Source organism: Protomyctophum parallelum (genome assembly GCF_964188405.1).
Source record: "Protomyctophum parallelum genome assembly, chromosome: 6".
Taxonomy (NCBI): Eukaryota; Metazoa; Chordata; class Actinopteri; order Myctophiformes; family Myctophidae; genus Protomyctophum; species Protomyctophum parallelum.
In genome coordinates, this window is record NC_139701.1 from 511,678 (window position 1) to 531,882 (window position 20,205).

General features: G+C 46.7%; 1 protein-coding gene across 2 annotated transcripts in view; it reads left to right on the top strand.

The window, feature by feature from the left end:
• dazap1 (DAZ associated protein 1) overlaps positions 1–20,205 on the top strand; it is a 51,402-nt gene that overhangs the window by 26,926 nt on the left and 4,271 nt on the right. The window contains exons 9-11 of one of the 2 annotated variants that reach the window (XM_083767803.1): positions 3,274–3,306; positions 4,879–5,034; positions 12,980–13,171. In XM_083767803.1, coding sequence (XP_083623929.1) covers positions 3,274–3,306; positions 4,879–5,034; positions 12,980–13,171 — 381 coding nt within the window. The remainder of the gene's footprint in view (positions 1–3,273; positions 3,307–4,878; positions 5,035–12,979; positions 13,172–20,205) is intronic. The other variant, XM_083767804.1, reaches the window with a different exon arrangement.

Genomic DNA, 20,205 nt, shown 5'->3' on the forward strand with positions numbered 1-20,205 from the left:
AACACATACTGCACAGGGATTAACATATAACATATATAACATATAACATATAACACATAACATATAACATATAACACATACTGCGCAGGGATTAACGACACTTAACTAGTCCTTTCTCTTTTTTCCCCCCCACAAGTTTTGCATTAATTTGTAGATAGTGGAGTTGTAGTGAGACAGGAACTCTAGGGCAGAGAGGTGAGACATGGTGGTCAGCATACATTATGGTAGAGACAGGAACTCTAGGGCAGAGAGGTGAGACATGGTGGTCAGCATACATTATGGTAGAGACAGGAACTCTAGGGCAGAGAGGTGAGACATGATGGTCAGCATACATTATGGTAGAGACAGGAACTCTAGGGCAGAGAGGTGAGACATGGTGGTCAGCATACATTATGGTAGAGACAGGAACTCTAGGGCAGAGAGGTGAGACACGGTGGTCAGCATACATTATGGTAGAGACAGGAACTCTAGGGCAGAGAGGTGAGACATGATGGTCAGCATACATTATGGTAGAGACAGGAACTCTAGGGCAGAGAGGTGAGACATGATGGTCAGCATACATTATGGTAGAGACAGGAACTCTAGGGCAGAGAGGTGAGACATGGTGGTCAGCATACATTATGGTAGAGACAGGAACTCTAGGGCAGAGAGGTGAGACATGGTGGTCAGCATACATTATGGTAGAGACAGGAACTCTAGGGCAGAGAGGTGAGACATGGTGGTCAGCATACATTATGGTAGAGACAGGAACTCTAGGGCAGAGAGGTGAGACATGGTGGTCAGCATACATTATGGTAGAGACAGGAACTCTAGGGCAGAGAGGTGAGACACGGTGGTCAGCATACATTATGGTAGAGACAGGAACTCTAGGGCAGAGAGGTGAGACATGGTGGTCAGCATACATTATGGTAGAGACAGGAACTCTAGGGCAGAGAGGTGAGACATGATCGTCAGCATACATTATGGTAGAGACAGGAACTCTAGGGCAGAGAGGTGAGACATGGTGGTCAGCATACATTATGGTAGAGACAGGAACTCTAGGGCAGAGAGGTGAGACATGGTGGTCAGCATACATTATGGTAGAGACAGGAACTCTAGGGCAGAGAGGTGAGACATGGTGGTCAGCATACATTATGGTAGAGACAGGAACTCTAGGGCAGAGAGGTGAGACACGGTGGTCAGCATACATTATGGTAGAGACAGGAACTCTAGGGCAGAGAGGTGAGACATGGTGGTCAGCATACATTATGGTAGAGACAGGAACTCTAGGGCAGAGAGGTGAGACATGGTGGTCAGCATACATTATGTTAGAGACAGGAACTCTAGGGCAGAGAGGTGAGACATGGTGGTCAGCATACATTATGGTAGAGACAGGAACTCTAGGGCAGAGAGGTGAGACATGATGGTCAGCATACATTATGGTAGAGACAGGAACTCTAGGGCAGAGAGGTGAGACATGGTGGTCAGCATACATTATGGTAGAGACAGGAACTCTAGGGCAGAGAGGTGAGACATGGTGGTCAGCATACATTATGGTAGAGACAGGAACTCTAGGGCAGAGAGGTGAGACATGGTGGTCAGCATACATTATGGTAGAGACAGGAACTCTAGGGCAGAGAGGTGAGACATGGTGGTCAGCATACATTATGGTAGAGACAGGAACTCTAGGGCAGAGAGGTGAGACATGGTGGTCAGCATACATTATGGTAGAGACAGGAACTCTAGGGCAGAGAGGTGAGACATGGTGGTCAGCATACATTATGGTAGAGACAGGAAACTCTAGGGCAGAGAGGTGAGACATGATGGTCAGCATACATTATGGTAGAGACAGGAACTCTAGGGCAGAGAGGTGAGACATGGTGGTCAGCATACATTATGGTAGAGACAGGAACTCTAGGGCAGAGAGGTGAGACACGGTGGTCAGCATACATTATGGTAGAGACAGGAACTCTAGGGCAGAGAGGTGAGACATGGTGGTCAGCATACATTATGGTAGAGACAGGAACTCTAGGGCAGAGAGGTGAGACATGGTGGTCAGCATACATTATGGTAGAGACAGGAACTCTAGGGCAGAGAGGTGAGACATGGTGGTCAGCATACATTATGGTAGAGACAGGAACTCTAGGGCAGAGAGGTGAGACATGGTGGTCAGCATACATTATGGTAGAGACAGGAACTCTAGGGCAGAGAGGTGAGACATGGTGGTCAGCATACATTATGGTAGAGACAGGAACTCTAGGGCAGAGAGGTGAGACATGGTGGTCAGCATACATTATGGTAGAGACAGGAACTCTAGGGCAGAGAGGTGAGACATGATGGTCAGCATACATTATGGTAGAGACAGGAACTCTAGGGCAGAGAGGTGAGACATGGTGGTCAGCATACATTATGGTAGAGACAGGAACTCTAGGGCAGAGAGGTGAGACATGGTGGTCAGCATACATTATGGTAGAGACAGGAACTCTAGGGCAGAGAGGTGAGACATGGTGGTCAGCATACATTATGGTAGAGACAGGAACTCTAGGGCAGAGAGGTGAGACATGGTGGTCAGCATACATTATGGTAGAGACAGGAACTCTAGGGCAGAGAGGTGAGACATGGTGGTCAGCATACATTATGGTAGAGACAGGAACTCTAGGGCAGAGAGGTGAGACATGGTGGTCAGCATACATTATGGTAGAGACAGGAACTCTAGGGCAGAGAGGTGAGACATGGTGGTCAGCATACATTATGGTAGAGACAGGAACTCTAGGGCAGAGAGGTGAGACATGGTGGTCAGCATACATTATGGTAGAGACAGGAACTCTAGGGCAGAGAGGTGAGACATGGTGGTCAGCATACATTATGGTAGAGCTAAACAGACTTCCCCTAAAATCTGTTGTGGTCATTATTAGAATTATAGTGAGTCCCCTGAAACCGAAAGTTATAGTCTTGTTAATTGTATCGAAATCGTTCAAATGTGGGCGGACTACGTTGAGATATCGAATCGTTTTATGAGTTTCATAAGACTAGTCACAGTCATGTTATGTACTCGTTACGTTATATGGCATAATAGTGAAAACAGCAGATCTACAAGCTCTCTACGGTGAGCTTGCCCAGAATTGGGACACCCGGGTTAATGTGGTTAAAGATGCCAAACTCTTGTTTTATCATCTGGGTCAGTGACTTTGTAAATGACATGAATAAGGGACCACTTCGTTTTGTATATAGCTTGTTTTTCCTCAGTTTAACCTTTGCTTTCCTTTCCTTTCCTTGTCGCCTCTCCTTCTCAAGGAGTCTGGGTGTCGACTACAGGTCAACCAATAGGTATGTACCCTCTGCATGTTTAACGTACCAAAGGGCCGCTTCTTCTTATTTTCACACGGTCGCATGTCTTGTCTTAACAGGGTTGATTTTGACAGCACACTTTGATTTAGTTTTAGTCACATTTTAGTCATCTGAAATCGGTTTGAGTCGACTAAATATACGATTTCAGTCGACAAAATCTACAGTTGATTTTGTCTTCAAAACAATATTTTGGCGGCGTAATGGCTGATTTTACACTTTTTCGTTGACAGTCTTAGTGGACAAAATCCAACACTGTTGTGTAACTCAACTGGGTAGTGCTTGAACGGGGTGGGGGGAAGCTATGTCTTTTTGTCATGTGCTGTTCACTTATCTGAAAGGTCTTGTGTCATTGCCTGAGCGTGTTCTGCATATCGGCGATGGCCAACGAGGTATTGTCAGTTGAACGAGACGTGTTATCAGTTCATATTTGCAGTGGCTGAGGTCCCTGATAACTGCTTGGGACAGATGGCAGCCCTGAAATGATTCCTCCCCTCCCCGCGCGGCGGTTCGGCTAGGTTTCATATCATTACCTCCAACTGAACCCCCGGTAGCTTGCTGAAATTCCATGCACTTGCCCAGGAAATAATATGTGCACAGACCCAGTGATTATAAAAGGATCAATATTGTATTGTGTGTTCTGAATGAAGATACTCTTTGGGGTTCATTTTAAACATGTTGAATCCATTACTATGAACTCTAAATTGTGTTATTAATTATATAATAAGAATCCAAGTCAAACCTATTGTATGTCGTTAATAATGTCTTCAGTTCAGCTGAGCCATCTCGCCAAACAAAACTCATTACCCAATGTTTGTCATTCAGAAGAATCTTTAAGGGTTGCACGGTGTTGTTGAAAATGAGTTTGAAATCATTTCAATGCCATATTGATTCATCCATTTGTAACTCCGAGAGCGTAATGGACCCGTTATTTGGTTACATTTGTACACTTGCATACTATTACTGTACTGCCCGAGGTAGCCTGCTTTGTGTTACTGTTTACATACAGTACTGTGCAATGCAGCCTCCAGCCAGTTAGCGCAGCCATTCAAGAATTACTTGGCACAGCAGCAGACAACACATTATCCCATTTTGGGCAGGAACCCCTTTTGGTGTTAGCATCATGTCATGCTTTAGCTATTGAAAAATAGCAGATCTACAAGCTCATACGAGCTTGTAGGTCTGCTATTTTTGAAAAATCGACTGAACGACTGACATAGAAACATAGCTTTTTCAGAAAACTGTCATTTTCATTTTTTTTTTTTTTTTTTTTTAGATATTTTTTTGCGGCTTACGCCTTTTATTGATTTTTGAAGGGACAGACAGTAGGCTGACAGGAAACGGGAGAGAGATGGGGGGGATGACATGCAGTAAAGGCCGTGTCGGGTCCGGGAGTCGAACCCGCGGCACACTGCGACTGGATTACCAGTCCGGTGCCCAGACCGTTACGCTACGGCCTGGGCCAGAAAACTGTCATTTTCAAACAGACATTTTTAGAATCTGATCTCAGGTCAGAATGGGTTATTTACCGACCATCCTCTGCGTTGCCTACAGGCGGGTACGGGCCACCTTTAACAGCGGGCAGAGCTGGGACCCCTGCCCAGCCTCCGTCTCCATTCAACGCATTCCTGGTGACCACCGCCCCGACGGGGGGCTTCGCAGCACCTCAGGGCTACCCCACGCAGGGATACAGCACAACACCTCAGTTCGGTCAGTATTCTGCTACTGCTACTGCTCAACACGTAGATTCATTCATTTGCACGGAAGCATCGGGTCGGTCGCTATAGCGTCAATGTCAAGCAGCGGTGGAAAGTAACGAAGTACAACCCAGATTCGGCACAAACGAGGGACTAAATTATTTTCGCTCCTATGCCACCAAAATGTGGAACACCCTACCAACTGTCATTAAGACATGTGAATCCCTTGACTCCTTCAAAACCGCTCTCAAAGGGCAACTACGGACGGCTGCAATTCGAAACTGGCCCCCGTACAATCTGAATCCCCCCCCACCGCCCCCCCCCCCCTTTTTCCCCTCACTGTATATGTTTCTTTTCCCTTTTTGCTTCCTTTATGATGAATTCCTGTTCTGTTCTTTAACTATATAGAAGTGTCTATTTGTACGTCTCTAAATGTTTTGATGAATTGAACATGGTGGACCCTCTTGTAAACAAGTGTAATGCTTAATTGGGTCCGCCACTCACAGTTAACAGTCTTTGTATTGAGTTTGTGCTTGAAATGTACTGTAATTCTGCAAACTGTTAATAAATATTTCAATCAATCAAATCAATCAGTACAAATTTCAGGTACTTTTGCTTTACTGGAGTATTTCCGAGACAAATATTGTACTTTTGTTGAGTAGCCAATTTAGTTTCACCCCCTTTTTTTATCCCCAATTTAGTCGTTATGCCAATTGATTCCTCCCAACACACATTTCTGTGTTGTCACTGCTGTCGGATCCTTTACGCATTGCCTTCGTCCTACTCCTCCTCCTAATCCTATACGCATTGCCTTCGTCCTACTCCTCCTCCTATCCTAATCCTATACGCATTGCCTTCGTCCTACTCCTCCTAATCCTATACGCATTGCCTTCGTCCTACTCCTCCTCCTAATCCTATACGCATTGCCTTCGTCCTACTCCTCCTCCTAATCCTATACGCATTGCCTTCGTCCTACTCCTCCTAATCCTATACGCATTGCCTTCGTCCTACTCCTCCTAATCCTATACGCATTGCCTTCGTCCTACTCCTCCTCCTATCCTAATCCTATACGCATTGCCTTCGTCCTACTCCTCCTCCTATCCTAATCCTATACGCATTGCCTTCGTCCTACTCCTCCTCCTATCCTAATCCTATACGCATTGCCTTCGTCCTACTCCTCCTCCTATCCTAATCCTATACGCATTGCCTTCGTCCTACTCCTCCTCCTATCCTAATCCTATACGCATTGCCTTCGTCCTACTCCTCCTCCTATCCTAATCCTATACGCATTGCCTTCGTCCTACTCCTCCTCCTATCCTAATCCTATACGCATTGCCTTCGTCCTACTCCTCCTCCTATCCTAATCCTATACGCATTGCCTTCGTCCTACTCCTCCTCCTATCCTAATCCTATACGCATTGCCTTCGTCCTACTCCTCCTCCTATCCTAATCCTATACGCATTGCCTTCGTCCTACTCCTCCTCCTAATCCTATACGCATTGCCTTCGTCCTACTCCTCCTCCTAATCCTATACGCATTGCCTTCGTCCTACTCCTCCTCCTAATCCTATACGCATTGCCTTCGTCCTACTCCTCCTCCTAATCCTATACGCATTGCCTTCGTCCTACTCCTCCTCCTAATCCTATACGCATTGCCTTCGTCCTACTCCTCCTCCTAATCCTATACGCATTGCCTTCGTCCTACTCCTCCTCCTAATCCTATACGCATTGCCTTCGTCCTACTCCTCCTCCTAATCCTATACGCATTGCCTTCGTCCTACTCCTCCTCCTATCCTAATCCTATACGCATTGCCTTCGTCCTACTCCTCCTCCTATCCTAATCCTATACGCATTGCCTTCGTCCTACTCCTCCTCCTATCCTAATCCTATACGCATTGCCTTCGTCCTACTCCTCCTCCTAATCCTATACGCATTGCCTTCGTCCTACTCCTCCTCCTATCCTAATCCTATACGCATTGCCTTCGTCCTACTCCTCCTCCTAATCCTATACGCATTGCCTTCGTCCTACTCCTCCTCCCGCCCGACACTCCCTGCTGACAGATGCTGCCCCAACCCGTAGGAGTGCAGTACATGCAATGACCATTATCACTAGGGATGGAGCTCGTTAAGTTTTATTGATAACGAGCACCGTATCGATCAGGCTTATAGAGCCGGGTTCTTATCGAGCATTTTCTATTATTTTGTGTAAAGACAGGAGACAATGCATTCTGAACAGAACCAGTGTCTTTTACTAGAGCCGTCAAATGCAGTAGGTTTCTAACAGACGGAAGGCAATAAAATAATATTAAAGAAACTGGTTAATATGTGTACAGTCACTTTAAAAATGTCATTTTGTTTACCTGGACAGCACTGGTCGGCAGGTATCAATACATTTTTAGACCGACATGTTTGTGCCAGCATTGATGATTACATTTTTTTATGCTCGATAACAGGCTTGATAAGCCCAAAGCTCCACCCCTAATTATAATAATTATAATAAGCCCAAAGCTCCACCCCTAATTATCACCCTCCGTGCCCTGCGTTCATATAGACACAACCCACAAAGCCTGTTGCACCATGGATGCCACCGTGGTGGGCACTATGGACTTTACCTCTGTGCCACCCCGTGGTGGGCACTAGGGACTTTACCTCTGTGCCACCCCGTGGTGGGCACTAGGGACTTTACCTCTGTGCCACCCCGTGGTGGGCACTAGGGACTTTACCTCTGTGCCACCCCGTGGTGGGCACTATGGACTTTACCTCTGTGCCACCCCGTGGTGGGCACTATGGACTTTACCTCTGTGCCACCCCGTGGTGGGCACTAGGGACTTTACCTCTGTGCCACCCCATGGTGGGCACTATGGACTTTACCTCTGTGCCACCCCGTGGTGGGCACTAGGGACTTTACCTCTGTGCCACCCCGTGGTGGGCACTATGGACTTTACCTCTGTGCCCCCCCGTGGTGGGCACTAGGGACTTTACCTCTGTGCCACCCCGTGGTGGGCACTAGGGACTTTACCTCTGTGCCACCCCGTGGTGGGCACTATGGACTTTACCTCTGTGCCCCCCCGTGGTGGGCACTAGGGACTTTACCTCTGTGCCACCCCGTGGTGGGCACTAGGGACTTTACCTCTGTGCCCCCCCGTGGTGGGTGGGCACTAGGGACTTTACCTCTGTGCCACCCCATGGTGGGCACTAGGGACTTTACCTCTGTGCCACCCCGTGGTGGGCACTAGGGACTTTACCTCTGTGCCACCCCGTGGTGGGCACTAGGGACTTTACCTCTGTGCCCCCCCGTGGTGGGCACTAGGGACTTTACCTCTGTGCCACCCCGTGGTGGGCACTATGGACTTTACCTCTGTGCCACCCCGTGGTGGGCACTAGGGACTTTACCTCTGTGCCACCCCATGGTGGGCACTAGGGACTTTACCTCTGTGCCACCCCGTGGTGGGCACTATGGACTTTACCTCTGTGCCACCCCGTGGTGGGCACTAGGGACTTTACCTCTGTGCCACCCCATGGTGGGCACTATGGACTTTACCTCTGTGCCACCCCGTGGTGGGCCCTAGGGACTTTACCTCTGTGCCACCCCGTGGTGGGCACTATGGACTTTACCTCTGTGCCACCCCGTGGTGGGCACTAGGGACTTTACCTCTGTGCCACCGTGGTGGGCACTAGGGACTTTACCTCTGTGCCACCCCGTGGTGGGCACTAGGGACTTTACCTCTGTGCCACCCCGTGGTGGGCACTAGGGACTTTACCTCTGTGCCACCCCATGGTGGGCACTAGGGACTTTACCTCTGTGCCACCCCATGGTGGGCACTAGGGACTTTACCTCTGTGCCACCCCGTGGTGGGCACTAGGGACTTTACCTCTGTGCCACCCCGTGGTGGGCACTAGGGACTTTACCTCTGTGCCACCCTGTGGTGGGCACTAGGGACTTTACCTCTGTGCCACCCTGTGGTGGGCACTAGGGACTTTACCTCTGTGCCACCCTGTGGTGGGCACTAGGGACTTTACCTCTGTGCCACCCCGTGGTGGGCACTATGGACTTTACCTCTGTGCCACCCCGTGGTGGGCACTAGGGACTTTACCTCTGTGCCACCCCGTGGTGGGCACTATGGACTTTACCTCTGTGCCACCCCGTGGTGGGCACTATGGACTTTACCTCTGTGCCACCCCATGGTGGGCACTAGGGACTTTACCTCTGTGCCACCCCGTGGTGGGCACTAGGGACTTTACCTCTGTGCCCCCCCGTGGTGGGCACTAGGGACTTTACCTCTGTGCCACCCCGTGGTGGGCACTAGGGACTTTACCTCTGTGCCACCCCGTGGTGGGCACTAGGGACTTTACCTCTGTGCCACCCCGTGGTGGGCACTATGGACTTTACCTCTGTGCCACCCCGTGGTGGGCACTATGGACTTTACCTCTGTGCCACCCCGTGGTGGGCACTAGGGACTTTACCTCTGTGCCACCCCGTGGTGGGCACTAGGGACTTTACCTCTGTGCCACCCCGTGGTGGGCACTAGGGACTTTACCTCTGTGCCACCCCGTGGTGGGCACTAGGGACTTTACCTCTGTGCCACCCCGTGGTGGGTGGGCACTAGGGACTTTACCTCTGTGCCCCCCCGTGGTGGGCACTAGGGACTTTACCTCTGTGCCACCCCGTGGTGGGCACTAGGGACTTTACCTCTGTGCCACCCCGTGGTGGGCACTAGGGACTTTACCTCTGTGCCACCCCGTGGTGGGCACTAGGGACTTTACCTCTGTGCCACCCTGTGGTGGGCACTATGGACTTTACCTCTGTGCCACCCCGTGGTGGGCACTAGGGACTTTACCTCTGTGCCACCCCGTGGTGGGCCCTAGGGACTTTACCTCTGTGCCACCCCGTGGTGGGCACTAGGGACTTTACCTCTGTGCCACCCCGTGGTGGGCACTAGGGACTTTACCTCTGTGCCCCCCCGTGGTGGGCACTATGGACTTTACCTCTGTGCCACCCCGTGGTGGGCACTATGGACTTTACCTCTGTGCCACCCCGTGGTGGGCACTAGGGACTTTACCTCTGTGCCACCCCGTGGTGGGCACTAGGGACTTTACCTCTGTGCCACCCCGTGGTGGGCACTAGGGACTTTACCTCTGTGCCACCCCGTGGTGGGCACTATGGACTTTACCTCTGTGCCACCCCGTGGTGGGCACTAGGGACTTTACCTCTGTGCCCCCCCGTGGTGGGCACTAGGGACTTTACCTCTGTGCCACCCCGTGGTGGGCACTAGGGACTTTACCTCTGTGCCACCCCGTGGTGGGCACTAGGGACTTTACCTCTGTGCCCCCCCCGTGGTGGGCACTATGGACTTTACCTCTGTGCCACCCCGTGGTGGGCACTAGGGACTTTACCTCTGTGCCACCCCGTGGTGGGCACTAGGGACTTTACCTCTGTGCCACCCCGAGCGCTAAATATTTGTGTAAATTATGGTTCCCTTTTTTTTTAATGATAAAACAGGTTCTACCTCCAGGCCTTTTTTTTCAAGAAATGAATCCAATGAAAAAACGTGATATTGGAAAGAGGCGTTTCATTTTCTCCGAGTCATCCAACCATACAAATTTCATATTTTGGATCCACATTATTATAACGTCTCTGCCCGATACAGTTGTAATAAGCGGGATGACGACGACTTACAATTTCATTATTGCTAAATCCTCATTATTGCAAAAATAAACCACTTTGCATGGCGGCTCTGCCTCAGCTTATTGAGCAAACATGACAGGCTTGCTGTTCATAATCTCTTACTTGTGTGTGTGTGGGTGGAGGAAAACATTGTGAGCTTGTAGATCATCTATTTTCGAATGGCCAAAATGTATATAGGGTTGAAGTGGTTAACCCATTCTGACCTGAGATCAGATTCTAAAAATGTCTATTACATCCTGACAGTTTAATTATTAACCCATTCTGACCTGAGATCAGATTCTAAAAGTGTCTTCGATTTTTCAAAAATAGCAGACCTACAAGCTCGTATCGCGCCACTCGGTGGCGCGATATGAGCTTGTAGATCTGCTATTTTTCAATAGCTAAAGCATAACATGATGCTAACACCAAAATGGGTGCCCGGTCAGAATGGGTTAATGCATGTTTTGTAGTAATAATCGAAATTTACAAAGTAACTAGTAACTAAAGTTATCAAATAAATGTAGTGTTCATAAATGTAGTTATGATATTAGCAGGCAACAGTGCAGCACTATCTCTCTCTCTCTCTGTTTCTGGCACAACAGTGCCACTTTTGCCCCTACTGGTACTCATAGTCACATAGGTTAACACGGACATTGCTGTTCCTTGGAGTGGTTGCACCACTCAAAAATAAAACGTAGTGGAGTGGAGTAGAAGTCAAAGTATTGGAAATCGGAAAATACTCAAGTAAAGTTCAAATGCCTCGGAACTGTACTTAAGTAAATGTACTTTCCACCACTGGATACAGTGCAGAGCGTGCCAGTTGTCCTTGGATAGCATGACAGTCCATTTATATTGTTGCTTAGTAGCTTTGGGGCTTTGTATCCGGGTGAGATATGACCTGGTACATTTGACTGTGACTGATGTACAGTATATGTGTCTACTGTCTACCCGAGCAGCCACTGTGACAGCTGTAACAAACAGCATCCAGTGTAGCTGAGCTCTCTTCTATCAACCACTTCTGTGTGGAGTTCCACCAAGGCTTGGGTTTTATTTAACCGCTTCTAAGCTCTAAGAACATATTCACCTACTGTACATAGCGGTAATGTCATGCCCAAAATAGGGAGGCCAGGCCGCAAGTGGCTAGACCTACTGTATATGTAAACAGAGATGCGACCTTCACACTTTTTATTTTGTACACTATTTAAATAGTTTAGAGAAAAGAAATGCAGCTTTTTGTCCCAAAATGACTGCAAAAGATTGGTGCTTTTTGTGCTTCAAAAAGCTTTATTCCCTTAACCCATTGATGCCTGGTGCAACCTATACGTTGTTCTACCCTTGACGCCGGCGCGCTCTCTGTGTCTCATGTAATGTATGTCTTTGGACAAATTGATCATCACACAAAATTGCTTAATTGAAATATTGCTTTATTAAAAATGTGCGAGTGTACATTGCATCAAAAGTACATGTCTGGGGTTTTAACAAAACGTGTTAACCCATTTTGGACTGAGGCCGATTCTAAGAAGCCCTCTAGATCCTGACCTAGGCTTTCTGAAAAACTTCAACTATTTATGTAGCAGCATCATCTTTTGAATACTGTACATACTGTACAGAACCCCTAGAGGGGGTTCCCGTCCAGAAGGGTTAGAACACCAAAAGGGGTTCCCGCCCAGAATACAGCATCACAATCAGTTTAACTTTAACCTCTTTTATCCATATTTTATACCATGTCTGTTTAAAAATAGCAGACGTACAAACTCGCAGCACGTCACTTGCGCTGCGAGCTTGCACATCTGCTTTGCACATCTGCTGTTTTGGAAAATAATGAAAAATATATTAAATGTTTTTGTTTCATTTATTTCTTTATTTAGACATAAATCTTGGCTTCTTGGCGTCTCTGGCACGTTTCAGAATGGGGGTCTGCGGCCAAAATACATTTTGTCCTTGTTGACATGAAAAGGTGAAAACACCACCGGTGTACACACAAAGAGGTGAAAACACCACCGGTGTACACACAAAGAGGTGAAAACACCACCGGTGTACACACAAAGAGGTGAAAACACCACCGGTGTACACAAAGAGACGCCTTAACGCCCGGAGGCCTGTTTCCACTGTGGTCTAAAGAGACGCCTTAACGCCCGGAGGCCTGTTTCCACTGTGGTCTTCTGGGACACGCTGTGATTAAAAACAGGCCTAACGAACTACCCCCGTGTCTGTGTGTGTCTATGTTTGTAATGAATTGTGCAGAGAAGTAACCCGTGTAAATGAATAACAGTCAGTGTATATTCTCTTAACAGCCGTCTTCACTGGCTCTGGTTCAGGTTACAGCTTCGGCACGCCCCAAGGTGACCAGTACGCACCGGCGGGAGTCCCTCCCCCGCCGGCCACGCCGGGAGCGGCGCCCCTGGGTTTTGCACCGGCAACCACACCTACTCAGGACTTAAGCAAAGCTCCCACTGGGCAGCCTGACTTCCCCTATAGCCAGTATGGTAAGTAAAGAACCGCGCACCATGCAGTCTCTGCACCCCTCATTTTGTCTCACTTTAGCCTCTTAAGCCTCTTGTGTCCATTGGGAAACCCGTGGAAATAGCCAAACTGGTGTCCCTATTATTATAAACGAGGGGTGGGGGGTAGGGCTGCGAATCTTTGGGTGTCCCATGATTCGATTCGATTCCGATTCTTGGGGTCACGATTCGATTCAACTCGATTCTCAATCCAAAAACGTTTATTTATTTATTCTAAAGCATGTTTTTTTTCCAGATTCAAAACTATTCTCTATTCAAAATGCTTCTCGATTCAATACTACTGTAATACAATACAGCTGTGCTGAACTGAAGTGACCAGTACCGACTACAGTAACTTGAAAATGACTGAAGACATGATGGTTACTGTGATTATGGTAAGCTTACATTTCATAACACAAACACCATGTAGTGAAAACTCCTGTAACTGTAAGCAAAAATAAATAAAAAAAGGGAAATTTATGAATCGATTTTGAATCGTTCATAGCTGGAATCGCGATTCTAATTCGAATCGATTTTTTTTGTTGACACCCCTAGTGGGGGGAATACATCAGGGAATAGTGTGTATAGTATTAGTATATAGGGTTTGGTTTCTGACGCTGGGTTCCTCTCAACAGCGTTAAAGCTTTTAGCACGGTTGGAATAATATGCAAGGCTTGGTCTTTTCTATGAAGCGAAGCCAACTAGCCCTAGAGAGGGAACGGTTCCCAGTGGACACACAACCTTATTCACACCTTGAAAGCTTGTATATCTCGCTGGACCTTTTTATTGGGTGCAAAGTATACAGCTGTGTCTCTGTGCATATATATATATATATGCACAACCCTCAGACAGGCAGGCAGGCAGGCAGGCAGGAGCTTGCTCTTGTTGCCATGTTAGCTTTTGACCTGCTACACATCCATACATGCTTGTTGCAAATATTATACCTACATATCTACATATACTGTACAAAAACAACAATACATGAACCCTGCTGGTGCGTGACGAAGATGCTATTGGAAGGAGCCCCCCCGAGCGCGCCCAGCGAGGAGCCTACAGCAGCAAAATGTACTGTAAATTCTACAAACTGTTAATAAATATTTCAATCAATCAATCAATCAAGTCCCATCACTCCCATGTATCGGCTTCACTGTCTCACCGTGCACCAGCCATGGGACTGTGAGGCAGCGAGGCTGTGGATTGCTAAAAAAAAAGATTGTTAATGATCGCTACTAGATTTGAATTAGATCATCCTGCCTTGCAATGTTACCGGTGTGGTGGTGGTGGTGGTGGTGGTGGTGGTTGTTGTGGTGTTGTTTATTTTTATTTTTTATTTGAAAGGAGTTTGAAACCACTTCCCTGCATGGAAGACTTGCATGGAAGAATTTAAGGGTGTTGGACTCAAATATTGGTATATGTCCCAACGATCGCACACAGAAGCAAACCAATAGGAAAGGAAAGGAAAAAAATAATAATATATATATATATATATATATATATATATATATATATATATATATATATATTGTATATATATATTTATACAATTATAAATACAGAAATTCTCATCCAAATCTTGTGAAAGGATGCAGCATTCCAAAACGAGCCACTCCTCCTCTGGCTCTCGTGCCCCCTGATGGAGGACTCGTTGGCGTCGTTGCTGTGGCGTTGGCAGTCTGACAATGTTGTGCCAATAAGGACTTATCTGTGGAAGTCGGCCGCGGGCCTCCATGCTGTCAAGTGCTCTGTCGATACTATAGCTTCCTCCCCCATTTCCCTGGGAGAAGGAAAAGGGGCCCGCATGGATGCGACGTCGTCATCAATGTTTAGATGCTTGGATGTGATAAGTGTGACATTCCCCCCCCCCCCCCCCCCCCCCCCTCTTCTCTGGATGTGCACGCCCATTAACCACTTGAAAACCAAGCATCCATGTTCTGGATGGCTGATCTAGTACAAGCTTACGGCGCAATTCTGTCTTAAGAAGTTGTGGGGGTCGGTCAGCCGATCTAGATCAGCTATTTTTTGGGTGAAGAGAGAGAAAGAAAGAACGACTGACATTTTTAGAATCTGATCTCAGGTCAGAATGGGTTAATCAGACCAGTGTGTGTCCAGTTGGAAACCTGGTATGAATCTGATCTCAGGTCAGAATGGGTTAAGTGGTTAATAGTTACAGTCCGGTGCAATAACGGTTGTCAATATGAATTGACTACTGTGTCCAGATATTGTTTGCACTAGAGGCTAATTCACTCGGCTTGATGGATGGGTTTCAGTCCGTAGCTCCCACCAAGCCTTGTGGTCTTTGTGTTTGGAGAGATTGGCATAGAACAGGCAGGTCACAGGCTCACGTCCCTCACAATTGACATTGTTCTCTTTCAAAGTGTCCTTGAGCAAGACAATGAACCGTAACCGTATTCGCTTTGGATAAATACGAGGGTCTACTTTTCCCTTCTCGATGCTGGATGTGGAATTAGTTCAGTTGTTGACCTACAGTAGTAGTTGTGCTATATTGCGCATATTTTAATTCTTTGACTTTTTTTGTATAATTTTATCATGTTCGGAATAAGGTTTTTCATTCGTACAGTACAATCTTTTTAGGGTCTGTGGTGGGCCGTGATGAGGATTTGTTTATCTGGGCTGGAAGCCCATGGCCAAAGGTCAGCCAACTAGGACAGAATTTCACCAAGCCAGTCTGACTTAGATCTGATAAATGATGTCCAATCTTAACTTTGCTGAGCCTTTCATGACTGTTCAAAACCCTAAAGGGAACCATAGCGTAGTCGCGTCCCAATTGAACATTTGGCGAACAAGCTCACTACCATACCACGTGCTATTTTCGGAAAATATATTTAGTGTAGAGGCAAAAAAACAGGAGACCCGATCTTCAGGCCAACAAGACAGGCGCACAGATTATAATTCTGTCGTATAACCTACTGTCTTTTTGACCTAAATCGTATCGACTGAGTGAAGTGCAGAAACACAAAATGGAAGAGTTCAAGTCGAATATAAACCCAACCTACTGGAGACTGTGAGGTGCAGAAAGAAGAACTTGAAAACAACTAAGAATTTAGCAGTCAACGCTATCTGTGAGTGATGAATGGAAGCCAGCCAGCCACGGTTGACCCATTCAGATTAGCACTTTATCTTTCACCACCGAACACAAGTCTGCCTGCATGATTTATCAGGAAAAACAAAACAAAAGGAAATGCTACTATTGGCCACTACATTTTCTAAACAGCTAGACTTTGCAGAGAAAAGTTAAAAGTTATTGCAAACAGAGAAAAGAGAAAAGTTATTGCAAACAGCTTCCTGAACAAGGTATTCAAGCTGCTGTATAGAAGCCCCCAGCCCACAAATCTTCCATTTTATCGCAACTATCGCAAATCCTATTCCTAAGCATTTGCATATTGTTTTACCTCATTTATAAGCACGGGAAGAAAAGTTATAGTATGTTGAAAAAATTGCAATTATACATCTACAAGAGCGTCCCCATCGTGACAAGTTGTGAACTTGTATATTGGCTATTTTAGCTATTTTTGTATCATTTTGAAAAATGTTTAATATTTTCGCCTATAATGACATGCACAAAATAGGGATACCAGGTTTAAAGTGGTTAATTTCACTATTATTTTACAGGTTAGAAGTTGAGCTAACCCAATGAGAGAATGTGTAAGAACGGCTATTCAGATCATAGGTTTATCTCCCTCTCTCTAATACAGTTGTAGAACGATGTAGCTCTCGCTCCAAGGCCCGGGCTATACCTATATGGATCTTTTGCAAAACGGATATTTTCGTCCCCCGTTTAAAAATAAATCCGTTGTCTGTTGGGGTAAATCATTTGGATTAGTAGATTTGACCCCCCCAATCCAACCCTTTGATGCCGAGTGTCAAGCAGGGAGGCATTGGGTCCCATTTTTACAGTCTTTGTCTGTCTCTCTCTAACCACAAGGCCGCTGAGCTGGAGAGATGTGCCATGTGCACAGTGCACGACTAGACATGCACTTGTACACCCACTGCACTTTCTTCTCACCAACCTGGCAACCACGCTATTTGATGCGATTGCATTCACACACCTCTCTCTCTCCCCCCCCCCCACCCCCCCCACCCCTCCATGACCATGATCATGTAACGGAGAGCAAAACACGGCATGTCTATAATCTAAAACACGGCATGTCTATAATCTAATCTTTGACAAAACATTAGCCTATAATGTCTTATCATGGCTCTGAAACAATACGACCGCCATGTTTTGTCATGTTTCATCGCAATGAACACGTTGCAGGGGAATAAGGGAATGTCACAATGGCCAAGGAAATGCATGATTCTCACATCCATGTGGCGTGCCGTGGTGTAGCTGTCGGACTAACTTTGCGTACAAGAATATAGTTTATTTTTTTTCTATTTTATTTTATCCCACGATTTTGCAACCCATTTTTTCACCCAGTGTCAATTATCTAATGTAAACCTGGGCGCTACTCTGTCTCTGCCAACCTGGGGGAGGGGGGTGCATTGGACTGACCTCATGCTTCCTTCTATGCATGAGGAGTCCAAGCTGCTTCTTTTCACCTGACAGAGGGGAATTTCCCCGGCCGGACGTAGCGTGTGGAAGGAACACGTTATTCCGACCAGTTCCTTTCCCCTCCAACTCAGGCTAGTTCAGAGACCAGGATTACTGCATGTTTTTTGTGAGGTTACCTACCCAAGAATATAGTTTCACATGGCTATGCCTATGCAGTATGCACACGCCACACCACACATTATCCACAGTTTCTCTGTAGGTCCGCAATTAACCTATTATTCAAGCTTCGCCCATTGGCTGGCCCAGACAACGAGGCGGGACTTCCCCCCTTCTTCTTCGTTGGTTTTTATTTTGACTCGGGCGGGGGGTGGATCCCGATCATTGTCACTGTTAATGGTAGCCACGCCCCTCAGAACATATTCGTTTTTTTAATAAATGGGACCATAATTTTCCCAAAAAGAATATTATGAGAAATGAGACTTTAAACTAGTGACTGGAAGCAGAAAGTATTCATGACCATGTTTATTAACCCATTCTGACCTGAGATCAGATTCACACGAGGTTTCCACCGGACACACACTGGTCTGATTAACCCATTCTGACCTGAGATCAGATTCTAAAAATGTCAGTCGTTCTTCGATTTTTCAAAAAATAGCAGACCTACAAGCTCGTATCGCGCCACTCGGTGGCGCGATATGAGCTTGTAGATCTGCTATTTTTAAATAGCTAAAGCATAACATGATGCTAACACCAAAATGGGTGCCCGTTCAGAATGGGTTAAGGTAATACAGTCTAGGTGAAGTTGGGCCCAAATACATGGACCTCTATGGTGCTATGGGGTTTTGTGGGCCCAATGACAGCGCCACAACAGGCCATTATATGAACTTTCAGGAAGTGAGGATTTCCTACTGGCTTCAGACACTATTGGCTTCACTGCCCCCCTGGTCTGGTGGTCTATATGTACAGGCTGATAGTATTATTTATATTGGATTGCTCGCTGGTGACGTGGTGCAGTTGATGCAACAATGATAAGTTACTCATTAACGCAGTGATATAAAAACATGAACAATCGTATGGATATCTCTGTGTAGTTTCCAGGCGCACCAGGCTGCATTTCTCAGCTATATTATAGTAAAAATGATATGCGCTAATGAGCCGTGACAAAACTGATCCGGAGATTTTGGAAAATCTACACTTATTTATTATGTTTCCAAAAACCTCCCATTTGAGTGGGCCGAAAAGGCCGTTTGTGTGCGGCTGAAAGGCCCAAACGCACAAATGTGCGTTTGGAAAAAGATCCATATACTGTAGGTGTAGTGTAGTGTAGCCCAGGCCTAATACAGTTGTATAAATCTAATCTAATTGGTTATTGCCAAATAGGGCTTAATTCGTTATTTGAAGAGGGGTGGGGGAATGGGGGGATATGGAACTTTCCTTTTCAGATGTTGAAGATAAATGACGTCTGCTAAATAGAAGGAAACTAACCAAACTCTTTCCAGAAAGCTGTGTTGAAGTGGTTAGTCTGCAAAGCACTGCGTCACACTGACCAATAGGCATCTCCTTGGCTGAGTCAGCAGCATCCAGGAGCACTATTCAGGTGTGTAGTATTTATAAAACATGGGGGTGGAGGGTAGGGGGGAATCCTGCGTGTAGAGGTGTGGGTGCTTTGAACCAACTTCACAAAACGGAAATGATGACGGTTTGTGTCTGTGTGTTTTCCTTTTGCGTGTAAGAGACAATGAATGGGAATATTCTTTTATTTCTTATTATTTTATCATGTTACGCTTGTATTGGCAAAGAAAACCTTAAATCCAGCAGCTTCATGCCTTTGGAAATAGCCTAGCAGCTGTCACACCCTCCAATCTTCCAGCAATCAGCCTATATTATGAGAGGTTTATTTAGAACTGCTGAATGAATGGAGGATGTTACAGCGCCCCCTGTTGCTTAAGCAGTCTCTGTACATAAAACATTTGTATCTGAACCATGATGTCATGGCCTAGAAGCGTCCTCTTGTGTCCTGTCATGGGCTGGAGTCCAGCTCATGGTCTGTTTTGCATGTGAATACTTTCTATCTCTCCTACTGTACACAGCCTGACGCTCCATTCACATCAGCAGCGGACTTTGGCTGCTCTGTTCTGAGAGAGGTTCTATGCACTGTCCAAAGGAGAGGAGTGACTGCCGTTCTCCACTGCAGCATTGGTGGGGGGAGAGAGTCAGCAAAAAAAGTGTCAAAGTTGAGAAAAGCTCAACTCTGATGCTTTTGAGGCAGTTCAGAAGCGTGCTGTGCCCGTAAAGTTATCGTGGAGTAGGCGTGTATCCACTCCACACCACAGATATTGGCCACTGTGTGGAGATATGTGCACTCATAACGGCGAATGTCAAATATTTGCTCGCATGCAGCTGCTGGTGTGAATTCAGAGTAAAGAAAGAAAGAGGAAAAAAAAGTCAACACATTCTCATCCCGAGAGGCGTCATATTACCTGGGGGAAATATGACTCCCTGGGGG